The 16699-nt window shown below is 55.2% G+C and overlaps 1 protein-coding gene across 1 annotated transcript in view; it reads right to left on the bottom strand.

Annotated features, from left to right (window-relative positions):
- Window positions 1–14485, bottom strand: part of RUNX3 (RUNX family transcription factor 3) — a 36109-nt gene extending 21624 nt beyond the window's left edge. Inside the window, exons 1-3 of the mRNA XM_082423206.1 lie at window positions 13862–14485; window positions 11819–11975; window positions 3779–3883 (exon numbers count right to left, since the gene is read on the bottom strand). Of these exons, the coding sequence (XP_082279332.1) occupies window positions 3779–3883; window positions 11819–11975; window positions 13862–14152 (553 nt within the window). The 5' untranslated portion in view covers window positions 14153–14485. The remainder of the gene's footprint in view (window positions 1–3778; window positions 3884–11818; window positions 11976–13861) is intronic.
- Between the last annotated feature and the right edge of the window lie 2214 nt (window positions 14486–16699).

Here is a 16699-nt window from a genome sequence, read left to right as displayed (position 1 = left end):
CAAGGACTTGACTGGGGGCTTCCAAGGGCAGGGCTGAGCCTCCACCCTCATCCAGTGGCCTCGGCTGGGGAGGGGGGGCAGCTGCTCTGGGCGGGGCAGGGCTGAACGTGGAGGGTTCCGAGGGATTCCAGGCATTGGCCGGTCCCTGGGAGCCTTCCCACCAAGCTCCCAGCGCCCTCCGCTCACACGCCGCTACACGGCAGGTGCTCACTGTTCCGTGCGGTGGCTCCTAACGGCTCATCATCACGTTGAGCCCAACCGTGGCTCCCGTTCATCCCGATTCTGCCCCTGGAGACTTAGACTACGACACCACCTCCCTCAGCGGAGACTTGATACCCCCATTACTACGGCCTGGGTTTCTCAGCAGCCACCCTGCTGCTGACCAAGAAACGTTCACCATCGGCTAATGGTGCTAGTGGTGGGAGTACAGAGGGCATGCCAGGTACCAGGGATAAGAGAATACCACAGATACAGAGACTCACAAGGACCCTCCCTCTGCTACAGCCAGATGCTATCCACAAGCCATCACTGATCTCCAGGCCTGCAGGCCGGGTGGTATCATCCCACTTCCTGGAGGAGGCAGCTGAGGCCCAGAGAGATCAGAGACTTGCCCAAGGTCTCCCAGCCAGGCAAGCTGGCTCAGAATCTGCTCTCTGTACCAAGGGCCTGTGGCTCACAAGGGCTTCCCAGCCATCACCACCTTGAGACCCTTGGGGTCACTGACCCAGTTCACAGATGACAAAACTGAAGCCAAAAGGGAGCCATGATTGTCCAGAGCCACAAAGCCCAAGGCCAGGGGCATGGACCCATCCACATCCAATCCCAGCAGGAAGGACTCAGCAGGAATCTGGCCAGGGCAGGTGCCAGCTGGGAGGTGAATAACTTGGGCCTGATCACCAGGTTCAGGAGCCCGAGGCAGGCTGGAGGAGGTGGCCCTGAGAGGCCTACAGGGAAACTCTTCCAGGGCCACTGGGCCCAGCTCTGAGCCTTTCCCAAGTGGCCAGGTACTGGAGTGGGCCCAGGAACTGGACTGATGGGGAGCCAGGCCTGGGGGGCCCTCACTGGCGCTGCCCTGGTATAGCCACACCCCGTTCTCAGCCTCCTGCCTCAGGCCCACTTAGCCCTGGAACTGGAATTGAAGGCTGCCTCTGGGAAGACTGGCGCCTCCCTGCACCTGAGACAGTGTGAGGCCCTGGTCAGGTTCTCAACATCCCCAGGGCTGGATTCTCTCCTCCCTGGAACCTAGTGACCCTTTGGTTCAGGATCCCATGAGACAATAAATGTGAGAGGGTTTTCTAAACTGTAAAGGGCCACAGTTACAAAGAGAAGGACGGGGCAGCTCTCAGTACACCAGGCATGAGCATGCTGTGAGTGGGGGCCAGTCCACACAACAGCTCTGCTCAGAGCTCAGGAAGCAGCCAGTCCAGCGACGACCAGCTGCTTCTTTGTTTCACTCATTCATTCAGGGAACACAGGCCTCAGGCCCACTGTGGCAGCTGCCCCTCCAGTTTCCCCAGTCTGAATCTGCAAACTCCAGGTCATTCAGCAGGCAGAAGCAATGAAACACAAATTTTCTTTGATGCTAAAGTGCACGGATCAGGGCTCCCTGCACAGAATATGTGCTCAATAAATATTTGCAGAATCAAATTTGCATTCCTGATCTTAAGATGTGGGTCCTGGGGTCAGAGTGTCTGGGCTCTATGTGACTTAAGTCACATGCTAAGACTCAAAGAACGTTTCCAAGGAGGGGATCTGGCCTTGCAGCCCGAGCAGCCCCTACTTCTGATGGCTCCCTCCCTCCGCCACTGACAGAGGAACCTGGGGTGGAGTAGAGCAAATCTGGCCCAACCTCCACCCCCAAACACACACACACACCACACACACACACACACACACACACACCACACACACACACACACACACCATACACAGACATACCACACACACACATACATACACACACCACACACACACACCACACACACACATACATACACACACCACACACACACACATACATACACACACACACCACACACACCACACACACACACATACACAGACACAACACACACACCACACAGACACACCACACAGACACACACACACATACCACACATACACACAACACACCACACACACACACACACACACACTACACACACACACCACACACACACACCACACACACACACACCACACACACACTGCGCACACACACACACCACACACACACATACATACACACACCACACACACCACACACACACACCACACATACACACACACACACACCACACACCACACACCACACACACACACCGTGCACACACACACCACACACACACATACATACACACACCACACACACACACACCACACACACCACACATACACACACACACCGCACACCACACACACACACACCACACACACACCACACACACACACACACACCACACACACACATACCACACATACACACACACACCACACACACACCACACACACACCACACACACACACACCACACACACACACCACACACACACCACACACACACACACCACACACACACACACACTGCACACACACATACATACACCACACACACCACACACACATACCACACATACACACAACACACCACACACACACACACACTACACACACACACCACACACACACCACACACACACCACACACACACACCACACACACACATACACACACACACACCACACACCACACACACACACACCACACACACACTGCGCACACACACACACACCACACACACACATACATACACACACCACACACACCACACACACACACCACACATACACACACACACACACCACACACCACACACACACACCACACACACACACCGTGCACACACACACCACACACACACATACATACACACACCACACACACACACCACACATACACACACACACCGCACACCACACACACACACACCACACACACACCACACACACACCGCACACACACACACCACACACACACACACCACACACACACACACTGCACACACACACATACCACACATACACACACACACACCACACACACACTGCACACACACAACCACACGCACCACACACACACAGCACACACACATACCACACATACACACCACACACACACACCGCACACACACACACACACGCCACACACACCACACACCACACATACACATACCACACATACACACACACACACCACACACCACACACTCACATACATACACACACCACACACACACATACCACACACACACCACACACCACACACACACACACACACACACCACACACCGCACACACACAACCACACACACAGCACACACACACACAGCACACACACACACCACACATACACACACACCACACACCACACAGATACACACAGACACACAAACACACACACACACAAACACACACCCATCCTTTTCCTTTCCTTAAAGGTTGCAAATCCATACTCCCCCAGCGAGCCCCCAGTGGGCAGTCATCCCTCAGGGTACAGGGAGCCAAGGGTAGGTCAAGTTGATTCAGTCAACTCCTCTTCCCAGCTTGGCTTCCTACAGCCCGGGGCTAAGCACAGGCACACAGTCGGCGGGGTGTGGAGCGGAGAACTGCAGTCCGCCACAGCTCCCAGGATCCAGTGCCATCTGTCTGACCTCGGTGACTGCCCTTCCCCCGCTGGGCCCTCCTCCCCGACCCAGGGGCTCAGTGGCTCTGGCACTTACGTCTGGGCTCCCGGGGTCCATCCACGGTCACCTTGATGGCTCTGTGGTAGGTGGCCACTTGCGTGGGGTTGGTGAACACGGTGATGGTCAGTGTGAAACTCTTCCCTGGGGAGAGTGGGGAATAAAGAAGAGGTTGGCACCTGGAACTATTCACAACACCCTGAAGCCTTCATCTTCCAGAAGGAGCAGGTCTCTGTACTTTGAACCTGGGCAGAAGATAGGGTTCTGGGTAAAATTCAAGCTGCTGGGGTTGGCATTCAAGGCCCCGGGAGGTCTGGCATCAACTTTATCACATTCCCCTGCCCCACGCTCTGGCCACCCTGGCTTGCTTCCCCCCTGCTTCTTGGCCTTTGTTTGTGCTGTTCCTTCTGTCTAGAGACCCTTGCGATTTTGGGGTGGGGAGCTCAGATGAGTACATTTTTTTTTCCATGAAAATAATTAGTGATCTTTATAGAAGACTTTGAGAACACAGAATATATAAAAAAGAAGAAAAAAAAATCACCCACAGTTCCACTAGCCAGAGATAAACACTATTAACATTGATTTGGGTGTTCTTTCCTGCAACCCTTTTTGGGCGAGTGTGTGTTTTTACATAGTTGCAATGACACTAAAATAAGTATTTCCGTACCCTCTTTTTTGTTCACTTAACACATCATAAGCACTTATGTCATTAAACATTCTTCATAAACTTCATTTTTAATGGCTGCAAAACATTTCAACTCATGGAAGCCTCGTCTTTTACTTATCCACCTCCTTACTCTTGGGTGTTACCTTGCTGCTAATTTCTTATTGGCGTGTGCAGCTGGGGCTGAAAAAGGACTGATTTGGGAACTGCAGACATTTCATTTGTGGACACAACTGTTATTTCCAGAACTCTGTTCTATTTTTAGATAGACATTTGGCTCCAAAGTCTCCATTCAAAATTCCTGAGAGGGGAGAAAACTTTTAAAATCATCATTTTTGTTTTACCATTTAAAATAAAACGAAAATGGCCTTCTGTTTATAAAAATCTTTGTCTACATCTCTGCTTATTTCCTTAGAATAGATTCCAAGAAGCGGTGAGTGATTTCATCGCATCAGAGGGTTGGGATGGATTCAGGGGCATTAATCTCTACGGTGAGATGACTCTCTGGAGAGGATCATCGTGATTGGTGTGGGCCCGAGTCTACCGTGATGCTGTCAGCGTCTTCGTGACCTCATCCATCAAGGTGGAAGATCTCTTAAACACTCTTGACTTCGTCTCCTTTGCTCTATTACTAGTGAGACCGAGAATTTTTAAATGTTTATCATCTGTCCTAATCCAACACAAATCATTGCTTCATGGTCTTTCATACTTTTCTATTAAGGTTTCGATGCCTTAAGGAAAAATCACTCTATCAAGCTTGTTAACACTTTCCTTGTCCTATTTGTGGCAGTCGGTTTCCCACTTCACTGGCCTTTACATTTCGCTTTCTGACACCAAGCTGATTTGCATTTTCAGTTCTACCTCTTGCTCGTGATTGCTCCTGTCATTTTATGTTTAGAAAGGTTACCTTCAATAAACACCATCCTCTCTACCTTCCACGTTGAATTCTTTGATTCTTCTGGGGGTTTACTGGTTGGGTTTTTCTTCAAAGGGCACCCCAATTTTCCCAGCACCTTTACTGAAGTGAGAGCCCCCCTCTCCCGCCCTGTTCTCTACCAGCATCAAAGCCTCCATGCGTGTGAGGCTGGGGAGGGGTGTGGGGGGAGCTTCGCTGATCCTCAAGTCAAACTGGCCTCCTCCTGCTCTGCCTCTGAGCATCCCTATCTCTGGTCCCCAGTTACAGGGGACTCCCCGAGGGCAGGGGCTGATGGCCCTGTGCACCTGTGTCCCCCCAGGGCTGTCCTCGTCCTCCCAACACCTCTCCAGGGCAGGCAGGCCTGATTCCATATTCCCACTTCACAAGTAGGAGACGAAAGCTTGGCGGGGGGGGGGGGGGGGGGGGCGGGGTGTGAGAAACGATAGCTTAGCATGGCTGCTACTTGTTGATCCGGTGATGGAGGGAAAACTCCAGCCTCAGAAAGAGGACAACCCAGCACAAAAGAAAACCAGCCAGGCTGCCGGGGCCACACCCAGGAACCCAAGGGCTTCTGAGACTGGGCGGGTGTAGGGGGGTAGGGGGACAGAAGGGGTTTAAATTGAGGTGTGACTCGAACTAGGGAAGAGTGGGGCCTCTCTGGAGGGATTTGCCAGAGCGGCCAGCTGGAGGCAGGGGTGGAAATGCAACCCACTCCTGACCTGGAGCTCTGGGCCAGAGACACCCACCTGGCCCTCACTCAGACAACAGGGGTGCTTTCCATGCTTTCTGGAAACAGGAAGTGCAGAGGCCTCCCGCTCCAGGCTCCACCCTTCCCGGGACCCTCCTTCCCCCCTACTGCTTCCCCTCACTCTGAGGTCTTTTCCCTCCTGAATCCTTCCCCCTACCAGTCAGGCCCTCTCCAGGGGTCCCTGGGCCTCTGACCCTTCCGTCACCTCCTTGGTACCGCAGGGTGCCAAGCTGATGGGTAGTTTAGGTTGACAGCCCAGAGCCGGATGGGCCCCTGTGCCCCGCACTTGCCAGCTCCCTGAAGTGCTCTATTTCTCACCTTACTTCCTTCAGGTCATCACTGAAAAGTCACCTTTCCAGTGAGGCCCTCCCCGGTCACTTTATCTAAAGGAGGCATTTTTAACTTGGCATCCCTCTTAGAATTGAGTGGGCTCGAAAACTGGGATAGGAAAAGAAAAAAATGACAACTGTATTGTCCCTAGCCTCTAGCTGAAATTTAGCATCTCTCTTAAGTATGAACGTAGACAACAAACCACAGAGGCATTACAGCAGTCCCTGTGACCTTGTCACCAACAGACGTCACAGATATTTACATATCACATTACAGACGTTGCAGATTTCTTTAAATATCTTTCATGCTCGTCACAACTTCAAAGTCACGGTCGTCATCAAACCCGTTGCTAGATCTTGTTATTTAACAAGCTAACAAGGCAGCGCATTTATCACAATTTTTAAAAACGTTTTGCTATGTTTTTACATAATTGGTTTTCATTGCCATCCTTTGTATTTTATTTCATTCTTTAAAAAGCACTATTCTGGGGCTTCCCTGGTGGCACAGTGGTTGAGAGTCTGCCTGCTAATGCAGGGGACACGGGTTCGAGCCCTGGTCTGGGAAGATCCCACATGCCACGGAACAGCTGAGCCCGTGAGCCACACCTACTGAGCCTGCGTGTCTGGAGCCTGTGCTCCGCAAAAAAGAGAGGCCACGATAGTGAGAGGCCCGCGCACTGCGATGAAGAGTGGCCCCCACTTGCCGCAACTGGAGGAAGCCCTCGCACAGAAACGAAGACCCAACACAACCATAAATAAATAAATAAATAAATAAATAATTAAAGGTGCTAATAATTTAAAAAAAAAAAAAAAAAGCACTATTCTGAGACTGTCAAAGGGGTCCATGGGGTGATGAAAGGTTAAGAAGCTCACTCTGAAGCATCACAGACCTTCCCACTCCCACTCGATCTGCTTCAGTTTCCTCCTGATGCCTATTACTTCTAATAATCTACCTATTTATCTATTTAGTCTCCCTTTACTAGATTATAAGCTCCCTGGGGGCCAGAACTTTTGTCTTGTTCACTGCTGTGTCCCCTAGGACAGCATCTGGCATATAGTAGGTGCTCAATAAATGTTTGTTAAGTGAATTAAGGGCAGAGGTTACTGCTCCCATTTTACAGATGAGAAAACTGAGACTCACAGAGGGGCAATGAGTTGACCAGGTCACACAGCATCCAGGCAGAGCCCAGGAAGGTTAGAATGTACTGGAGCCTGCCCCTCCGCACCGACCCTGAGCACCTACTCCTGGGGAGTGAGGAGCCTCCACCCCACCAGGCAGCAAACCACAGGCTAGCCCTGAGGTCACCAGCCCACCTTAACAGCTTCCTCCCAGTTTCCAGGCCTGACACCACCCCTCCCAGGTGCCCACAGAGACCAGGGAGGGAGGAAGGGAGGGGCTGGCACTTGGGAGCAGGAGTGGGAGGGAGGGGCAGGTGTCAGGTGCCACAAGAGGCAGGGGCCCCACGAACCACAGGTGGGGAAAGCTGTCTCCCTGAGCGCCCGTCACCTCTCCGCCTGGTGGCAAACCCATCCGTCCACCTCTCCACTCTCTTAGAGCAGGAAGCTGAGAGGACAAAGGAGGTGGACAACGGTGCAGAAACCCCTGGCAAACTCGCAATCAGCCGGGAGCCCAGGAATTGCAAATCAAGGTGCTCCCACCGGCCCTGGTAGGAGGGGGAGAAGTCCTAGTCTGGAAATAGCTGCTCCTTGGGGCTGAGAGTGGCCCTAGGCGTTCCCGCAGGACCTGGGTCCCTGGATGGAGCCGCAGGCACAGCGGTGTCTGGCAGTGCGCCCTCGGGCAAGTCCCTGTCCCTCTTTGCCTGGGTTCCTGTGGGACAAGCCCCACTCACTGGGGCCTCATGGACAGCGGGAGGGGACATCTCTGGGGGCCTCTGGATTTGTTCAGTGTCGACCAGGAAGCCATCCACTCCTCCCCCACCAGTGGTCCCCCTAAGGCTGCACCTACACATTGGCTCCCAAATCTGTCTCCACACACTACGGTTTCTTTTTCACCAGTTCATGACAGTTCAGGAAGTCATGTTGTTTTCATCTTCACCTAGGCCAGCGGCCCCCTCCTAGACAGCATTTTGGGGATGTGTGCTGTGTGGTCCTCAAGAGGTGGGATGTGGAAGGCGGGGGGTATGCAAATGTTTAGCACTGCACAGGGCAATCAACTATTCACTCTTCCCGTGTGGGAAAAACTTGCTTATGTAGATTCTCTGAGCCATGAGCCTAACTCAGTTTTACATAAAACAAGGAAAAAGTTTTTACACTCTTTAAATATCTACTGAATTTTCTGGGAGGGAAGACAATTCCTTTTCTTTAAAATTTTGCTCAGATTCTTGCCAAGAATTGCTCACAGCTTCAGCAAATCATGTCATTGACGGCAGTGCCACGTTCAGACTTTGAGTCATGTACACCTGGCCTGTCGGGCCGGCCGCAGGGGTCACGGGGCTTCGGCTAGAGGTGCAAACACCCATCCACCTCACAGTGTCTGTCATCTCGCCCCAACATTTACATATTCAAATAGATACATTATTATAAGTTACTTTTCCTTTTTCTCTCCATTATAGCTATGGAATTATATAGATTTTGAAAACGCACATAGGTGGATAGATTAAGTTATCTTGCGCGTTTCAATTGTAGGATGGTAGAGGGCGCGCTGCAAAAATTTGTTGTAAGAAGGGGCACTGTGTCCGGCAGGGCGGGGACCTTGGCCCTAATCACTGCAGGAGAATGACTTGGTTTCCTTCCCTTCCTTCTCTTGGTTTACACCTTCAGGCTTATCGTGAGAGCTCTGTGGTGGTATTGTGTGTATGCCTTGTACGGAAAGCTACCTTCTTGGAATTAAGACAGATTCAAGGAATAAAATGCAAGGAAACAAGCAGAAGTTTCCTTCTGGTTTCTTAGTTCTGGCAGAAGTCAGAGAGCCAGGGAAAGGCTCTGAGTCCCAAACCCCAGCCTGTCCTGACTCCTAAAGTGGCCCAAACTGTCTGTGTCAACCACGGATCTGTTCCTCAGAGGGAATTTCCCAGTGGGCAGGAGGGGCACAGCAGATGCAGAGCTGCATGCCACAGGACCCCTGTGTCCTCCTTCCTCACTGCCAGCCGCCTCCACTTCTCCCACTCGACACTTCACACTTTCTGGGTTTCCCCCACCCCCGCCCAAACCACACCGTAATCAGAAAATCAGTGACTGTCACCATTCAAAGGGACTGCAAAGATCTCCTCCAGCCCCAGGCATTTGAAGTAACAAAATCTCTGACCTGTATCCAGCTCTCAGCATGTGCCAACTGATATGCTAGTACCCGTTTCCTTGATGCTCACAAAAATCCCACGAGGTAGGTAACATTATTATCCCCATGTTACAGACGATGAAACGGAGACACAGAGAGGTTAAGCCATTTGCCCAATATCATCCAGCAAGTCACTGGCAAAGCTGGGACTGAAATCCAGGTCGGCTGGTTGTAGAGCCCAGGCTGTTGAAGACCATGAGCCTCCAAGGTCTGAAAGTGCCGTCGGGTTCCACGGGCATCGGAGTGCCCACTCAGGCCTCTTCTGCCTCCCAGGACCACTGAGACTGGCAAGAGAATGGCTGTGAGGATGTCTCATAAACCCAGCCTCCTGCATCTCCCAGAGCCATGACCCCAGCCTCAGCCTTGCCTGCTCCAAGAACACGCTGCTACACAATGCTTTGGAAACCTATCTCCCTCCCGGCGGGCCTTGCAGGGTGGGTGCAGGTCTGTGGGTATAAATACCAAAAAGAAATCGTTTTCAGCAGCAGAAGGGCCAGGCAAGATCTCAGTAACACAGAGAATCACCGTCTCTTCTCTTTCTGGAGTTCACCTCCCAGAAGAGGGTGTAGGTGCTTTACTGGGCTCCCAAGACTGACCTCCCCTTCTGCTGCAGCTGTAGGGGGCCTCCCTCGCCACCACCATCTGGGCCGGCGGACCTGGCCACCACCCCACGGTCCAACTGCATCCAAGCAAGCTACCACCAACCAGTGGCGAGCGACTCTCCACTCAGGGCTGGGGCTGGGATTAAGTTGCAAAAGGCTCGAGAGATTGGGGATGACAAAAGGGGCTTGGAGACTAATTAGGAGCAGCAATGAAAGCTTAATTCATAAAAGCAAACATTTTCCATCCATCAACCTGCAACCAGTTAAGGGCAACGTCTGAAAGAAATCTGGGCGTGGGGAAGGGAGCCAACAGGAACAGGAAATGTTTGAAAGAATGTAAACTATTTCAGTTTCATAAAAAGTAACAAGTAAACAGTTATTACATGCAAATAATGCCCTGGTTTTAATTAATGCTGAAAAGTCAAAATATGTTTGACATTTGTATGTATACACTGAGCGGCTGGAGAGGAAAAAATGGTGCCCAGATGCCCTTTTCCGAGCAGGACCGGCGGCTCAGAGGGAACTAAAACCTTAAGCAGGTCTTGTTTATTGGTGATGAAAAGTACCATTCTGCCTCAGCCTCTGTCGCGACTGGAAGCAGAGGGAACCTAGCTTACTTTCTTAAGCGGGAGGGGCCGGCTGATGCTTGGGAAGGACACTCCCCACTTTTCGGCAGGCTGGTCTTAAAGGGCCAGCGAGCCCTCAAGTCTCCATTTCGCCCCAGCAGGGGTTCTAGAACTTCTCCACCCAGAAGTGATGATGGGTTTCAGGTCCCAGCAGCCTCCCACTCAACAGCCCCTGGCAGCAGCCACAGTGGCGTCTGGTCCTGCCTTCCTTCATCTTGCCTGAGGAAGATCAGACAGGCAGGGTGGCACACCAGCCATGATTCTAGGGTGGGAGACGGCAGCCTTCAAGCTATGCTTTCCAACATTCAGCATGCTGCGCTGCATTCGTTTCTTTTCTAAACCACCTTAAGGCTCGAAGAACTGGTGAAACTGTGGCTTCAGGAGACCGCAGCTGGGGAGAGGCAGCCTCAAAGTGTGGGGAGATTCCACCCCAGTGGGGAGAGTGGCTGGGGTGCTGGGGACCTAAAGATCAAGGATTTGTCTAAATCAGCCTCGAAGCATCCTGCCAAAAAAGACTGATGAGGCCCCATTTTGAAGACAGGGATAGTCCACTATCTTCTCCCAGCATCTTTTGTGAGACGAGGGTGCTTAATCGGGAAAGAGGGGAGGTGTGGAAGACTTCACAAGTTAGTAAACCCCAGAAATGGGAAGAAAATTGTGTCTTTTTCCGGCAAAAGACCCTAACTTTCTTCACATCCTCAAAAGGGTCTGTAACACCCTAAGGGGTTCCAAAACGCTGTTTTGATGCTTGGGAAGGACACTCCCCACTTTTCGGCAGGCTGGCCCTGAAGACCTGTTTCTGGGGCTGCCACAGGGACCCCAAGGCCTCGCTCTCAGCTTCCTTCTCCCCGCCTTTGCCATTGCCAAAGTCGGGCTGGCGCGGTCTCCCTCCTGCTCACCTCGCCCGCTGCGGCCCACGAAGCGAAGGTCGTTGAACCTGGCCACCTGGTTCTTCATGACAGCTGAGGCGTTGCGCAGCTCAGCGGAGTAATTCTCATCGTTGCCCGCCATCACTGTCACCACCGTTCCGTCTGGCACGTCCCCCAGAGCCACCACCTGAGGGCATGGGGGCAGGGGGACAGCTTAGGAAGGTAGGGGAGGCCAAGGAAAGAAGGGGAGGAGCTGGGCGGGCAGCTCCCCTAGGTCCCAGGCGCACTGCAGGTTTTTCAAATGCGGGTTGGAGAAGAGGTTTAAAAACAATAGCGACCTGCCCCCCCCAATACAACAAAAATCAAAAGACAAAATCTCTACCTTCCACACCCAAATCCTAGATCAACTGGTTAAGTCACGTCCTGAACAATTTATCCTTTCAATGAAATTTAATCTAAGTGAAAGCAGTGAATGAGCGCAGGCAGTATGCTGTGGGGTGCAGTTCCTCTCTTCCCTTTGGCTTGAGCAAAAGAGGAATCAACACGCTCCTAGCAACCAAGTCTCTAAATGAAAATAATGTCATCAATAATAACGGGACTGCTCCCCACATTCAATTAATGCCAGAGCCCTTTGGGGTACAAAATTTGGTCCTGAAATGCAGCCCAGGCCCAGTTTATCTGCCTCTGCAGAGCCTGAATTCGTTATGGAGGGAAAATGCAAAATGCAAAACAAACTGGTGTTTTCAGAGGGGTTGTCCAGAAAACCCCTTTAAAGTGAGAGAGGGGCTTTTGACAGCAGGAGGACGCACCTGCTGGGAATTGCAGGATGGGGGTGGAGATGCCCCCCCTAATACAGTCTCCCCCACGCCCCCACCCCAAGGAGCATGGGGAGGCAGCTGCCTTTTGAAAAGGAATCAGACTGCAAAGGCAGTCACAGCCATTTAAACGTGGCCACCGCGTGCAGGGACTAGGAATCCAGATGGTAAAAATTTCAAGGAGAAAATGTTTGGGGTCTGATTAAAAAGGCCAGATTTCCTGTCAACATCCTGTCTTCTTTTAATTTCAAAGATTCCTTTTAAGCTCCAAGTGACAGTAAAACCTCCGATCTGAGGATTAAAGTCACACGGGCTTCCCCCTCCCCCTTCTCCCCGGGAGATTTTCCCCACTGGTATTTTAAGATGTCACCCGGGAGACCTCAAAGAGCCACTCATCCCTTTTTCCAATTTGGAGTCGTCTTAATGGGACCAAGGACGGCCTCAGCTGCCAGGAGCCGCTGTTACCAGCCACCTCAGGCACCCGCCACCCCCAGCCGCTGGCCCTTCCTGCCTTGCCCTTTCTCACGGCAGCTGTGAGAGGTTTAGGGGAAAACCAAGGCGTTTTCGTTTCATCTCGCTGCCCCCTTAAAAAAATGAAAATGAAACAGTCGCCTACTCCCCAGCAAAGAGAAAAAGCTCCTTTGAATGACTGGGGGTTGCCAGGGGTGGGAGCGCCCCCAGTCTCTGCCTGACATTCGGGATCCCGGCCGCAACCGTTTAGGGTTCGTTTAGGCCCCCGATCCCGGCCTAGAGCCTCCCGGTGTAAAATTTCAGAAGCCGGGAGTTGACGGTGTGAGCAGGAAGTGTTTCTGAAGCAGTGCAGAAGGAGGGGTGCTGCTCCTCTGAGAGGCGGGTAGGCCCTCTCCACCCTCCGCACCCCGCCTCCGGTGTCCTCGCCCTGGTCCCGGGGCTCCTCTGCCCCGCTGCCCTCAGGGCGGTGTCCGAGGGATCCGGGCTGGGGAAGAGCGAAGCCCCATCCGCCCGTTTCCGCATCAACGTCTCTCCGCAGGGCTCCCCAAGGGTGGAGGGGCCAAATCCTCTAAAAGTCGTCCGTGTCGGGTGCATCCGAGAAGGAACGCCTAAGTCCCCGGCCGGAGCGCGCAAAGAGACCCGAAAGCGCTCGTGGCTCGGCTGCTGGGCTCGCGCCGCGGGGTCGCGGGCACGTCCCCTCCCCTCCCTTTCTGGGGCCCTGGCTCCAGCAGCTGAGACGCCCGAAGGCGCAGGGCCGGTGTCCTCCCGCCCGGGGCCCCGCACTCACCTTGAAGGCGACGGGCAGCGTCTTGTTACAGCGCCAGTGCGAGGGCAGCACGGAGCAGAGGAAGTTGGGGCTGTCGGTGCGCACGAGTTCGCCCGCGTGGTCCGCGAGCACGTCCACCATCGAGCGCACCTCGGGTCGGGCGCGCCCGCCGGGCCCCACGGCCGCCTGCGCGCCCAGCGCGCCGCTGTTCTCGCCCATCTTGCCGCCGCCGCCGCCGCCGCCGCCGCAGGGGAAGGCCGTGGAGGGAGGTGTGAAGCGGCGGCTGGTGCTCGGGTCTACAGGAATACGCATAACAGCGGCCGTCAGGGCACCGGGCGGGCGGCGGCGGCGCGGCTCCCCCGGGGGCGGCTGGCGCGGGCGCCTCCTCGGCCGCCGCTGCCGCGAGAATCGGGAAAGCAGAAGCAGCCGGGCCGAGGCCTCAGGGCGCAGGGGGCGGCGCCCGGGGACGCCTCGCCTGGGCCCGCCAGCCGCGAGGCCTCGCTGCCCCGACGGCCGCGCAGCCGGTCCGCTAGTCCCGCATCCTGGTCGAGCGGCCCGCGTGCGGCCGCCCCTCGCGGCGATTCCGGTTGCCTTGGCCGCGGCGGGGCCCGCGCGGGCTGTGCAGCCACCGCCGCCGCCTCCCGCCCCCGCAGCCCGCTAGCGGCCTCCCCACCGACTCCGCGGCCGCAGCCCCAGAGCAAATCCTCGAGAATCAAGTGGCGGTGCCGAAACCGCCTGCGAGGAGTTAGTACCCCGGGGCCCGCGGGGGCGGGGCCGGCCCGAGCGACGGGTTGTGCAGCCAATCGGAGCCCCCATCGCGGGCACCTCGGCAGCGCCCGCGGGGGAGGAACGGGGACCGCCGAAGGCCGCCCAACGGGGAGGGGCGGAAGGCTCCGCCCCGCCGAGGAAGCCCGGGGTTGGGGCCCCCCAGCGCGACCGCCCTGGGCTCCTTGAGAGTTCTGGGGAGCCGGAGCCGAGGCTAAGAATTTGTTTAAAACGTCTAGTCCCTACAGAGGCTCATTTGCCGCCGCCTCCTGACTCGGGGGCTGCAGCTCCTCTTCTGTCTCTCTTCCCGGCCGCCCGCAGCCAGGCCTCCGCAGCTCCAGCTGCTTTCGGCCTGTGAAGCTTGCACCCTCAGCTGGGGGCCGCGGGGGCCTCAAGGCCGGTGACGTCCAGCGGGGAGCTGCCCCAAAGTGGCTTCTCACTGCCCCTACCTGTCCCGCAAATTATTTTGACCCAAGAGCCTCCACCGCATAGGAGATTACGCGCGAGCCAGAGGCCTCTGCAGCTCCCAGCTCTGCGCGACTTTCCTCCCGGCCTCGGTGGCTCCGGTGCCAACCTGGGGACAGAGGGAAGGGTGTCCCTTACACGCCCTCATCGGCTTGGGGGCGAGTAACCCCATTCCTCTCCGCTCTCCCCTCAAAATAACTTTCAGGATCGCGCAGGCCTCGCTGCGTCGTTCTTCGTTGTGGCAGCCTGAGGGTCTTCGAAAAACGCGGTGGGGCCTGAAAAACGCGAGTGTTTACCCCCGCCCCCCGCCGACCCCGCGCGCATGTAAACACTGTCCTGCATCGTGGAAGAGGACGCGAGTCCCTGGTGAGAGGAAAACTGTGCAGAGAACGCAGGAATGGCTGCAAAGCTAAGGGCCCCTTCTTCCAAAGGAGGGAATTTTCATCCACCATGTGGATGCAAACTGGCCCCCCCGGGTCCACGCCCACCTCTTCCCGGACGGTGCGCTTGGGCCGCGCGGGCAGGGACCAAAGACAGCTCTGCCGAGGCACTGCTCGCCGGCCCTGGGTCCTCGCTCCCACTCCCGGCCGCGTGGCCCAACCATTCCCCGGCGGCAAGAAGGCAAACAATCCCTCTCCCGCCTCCTAGGCCGGGCGAGCGGGCGTAGGGACAGGCTACATCGAGGAGGGGAACTGGAAAGATCAAGCCGCCATTCACACTGGATTATCGCCCCAGATGCACGCCCTGGAGTCTGGGGAACGAACGCGTGCAGAGCCTCCCCGCCGTTTTGCAGATCGGGTTGGATATTCGTTGTTTCCGGCACTCGACAGGTGCAAAACGACCGATTCCAAGCCTCGGGAGCAAAGAAGCATAGGATGCGACGGTGGTTGCAAGATCTCGCCCTGGATCTGACCCCGGCCCATCGCGCGCCATTTCGTCGTTGCCAAACGAAATCAAGCCCTGCGTCCGCTCCAGGGAGGACCGGCTCTGGCCCAACCTCGACCACCTGGAGAGCTGATCCCCACCCCTGTCGGAGCCTCACGTCAGTCCCTCGGGCCATTTAGAGAGCAGGGACGACGAAGGTCCCTCACTGGACCTTTTTATAGAGCCTACACGTCGCAGTTGCAGATCGCCGGGGCTCAGGCCCGCTCGCTCACGTGAGCGCTGACACTAGCCGCAGAACTAGAAGAAAGTGAGGAACCGGGACCTTGGCGCATCCAACCTCTGGGAGCTTCCCGCCAGGTAGGGCCCGGGGCCAGGGAGGACGGGCGACGCCGCACTGCCCTGGAGTGGCTTTGGGGCCAGGACCCGCTGCGTCTGGAGTTCGTAAATTCGATTTGTCGAGTGGTTTTGGTTTGCAGCCATGCCCTTACTTGTCTCTCCGCCTGATTTCTCTCTCTCATCCTACGGCGGGTTTACAAATGGGTTTCCTGAGAATAGGACTCCTGTGGATCTTGGCACCTGGCACAGGACCTGTCATGGCTCCAGCCCTAAGGAAGGCGCTCGCTGCCAGTGGGCTCCAGAACTAGGGAACCTGGGTTGTAGACGCAGGAGGTCGCCGGGGCCGCCGGGGGAGGAGCAGTTCCGAGATCCACCGCTAGTTGACGCCTGCACTCTGCCAGCCGCGGA

The sequence above is a fragment of the Balaenoptera physalus genome (genome assembly GCF_965194825.1).
Source record: "Balaenoptera physalus genome assembly, chromosome: 1".
In the NCBI taxonomy this organism is placed as follows: domain Eukaryota; kingdom Metazoa; phylum Chordata; class Mammalia; order Artiodactyla; family Balaenopteridae; genus Balaenoptera; species Balaenoptera physalus.
Note: the sequence above shows the minus strand (reverse complement) of the source record. Positions and strands in the feature narration are given on the sequence as shown.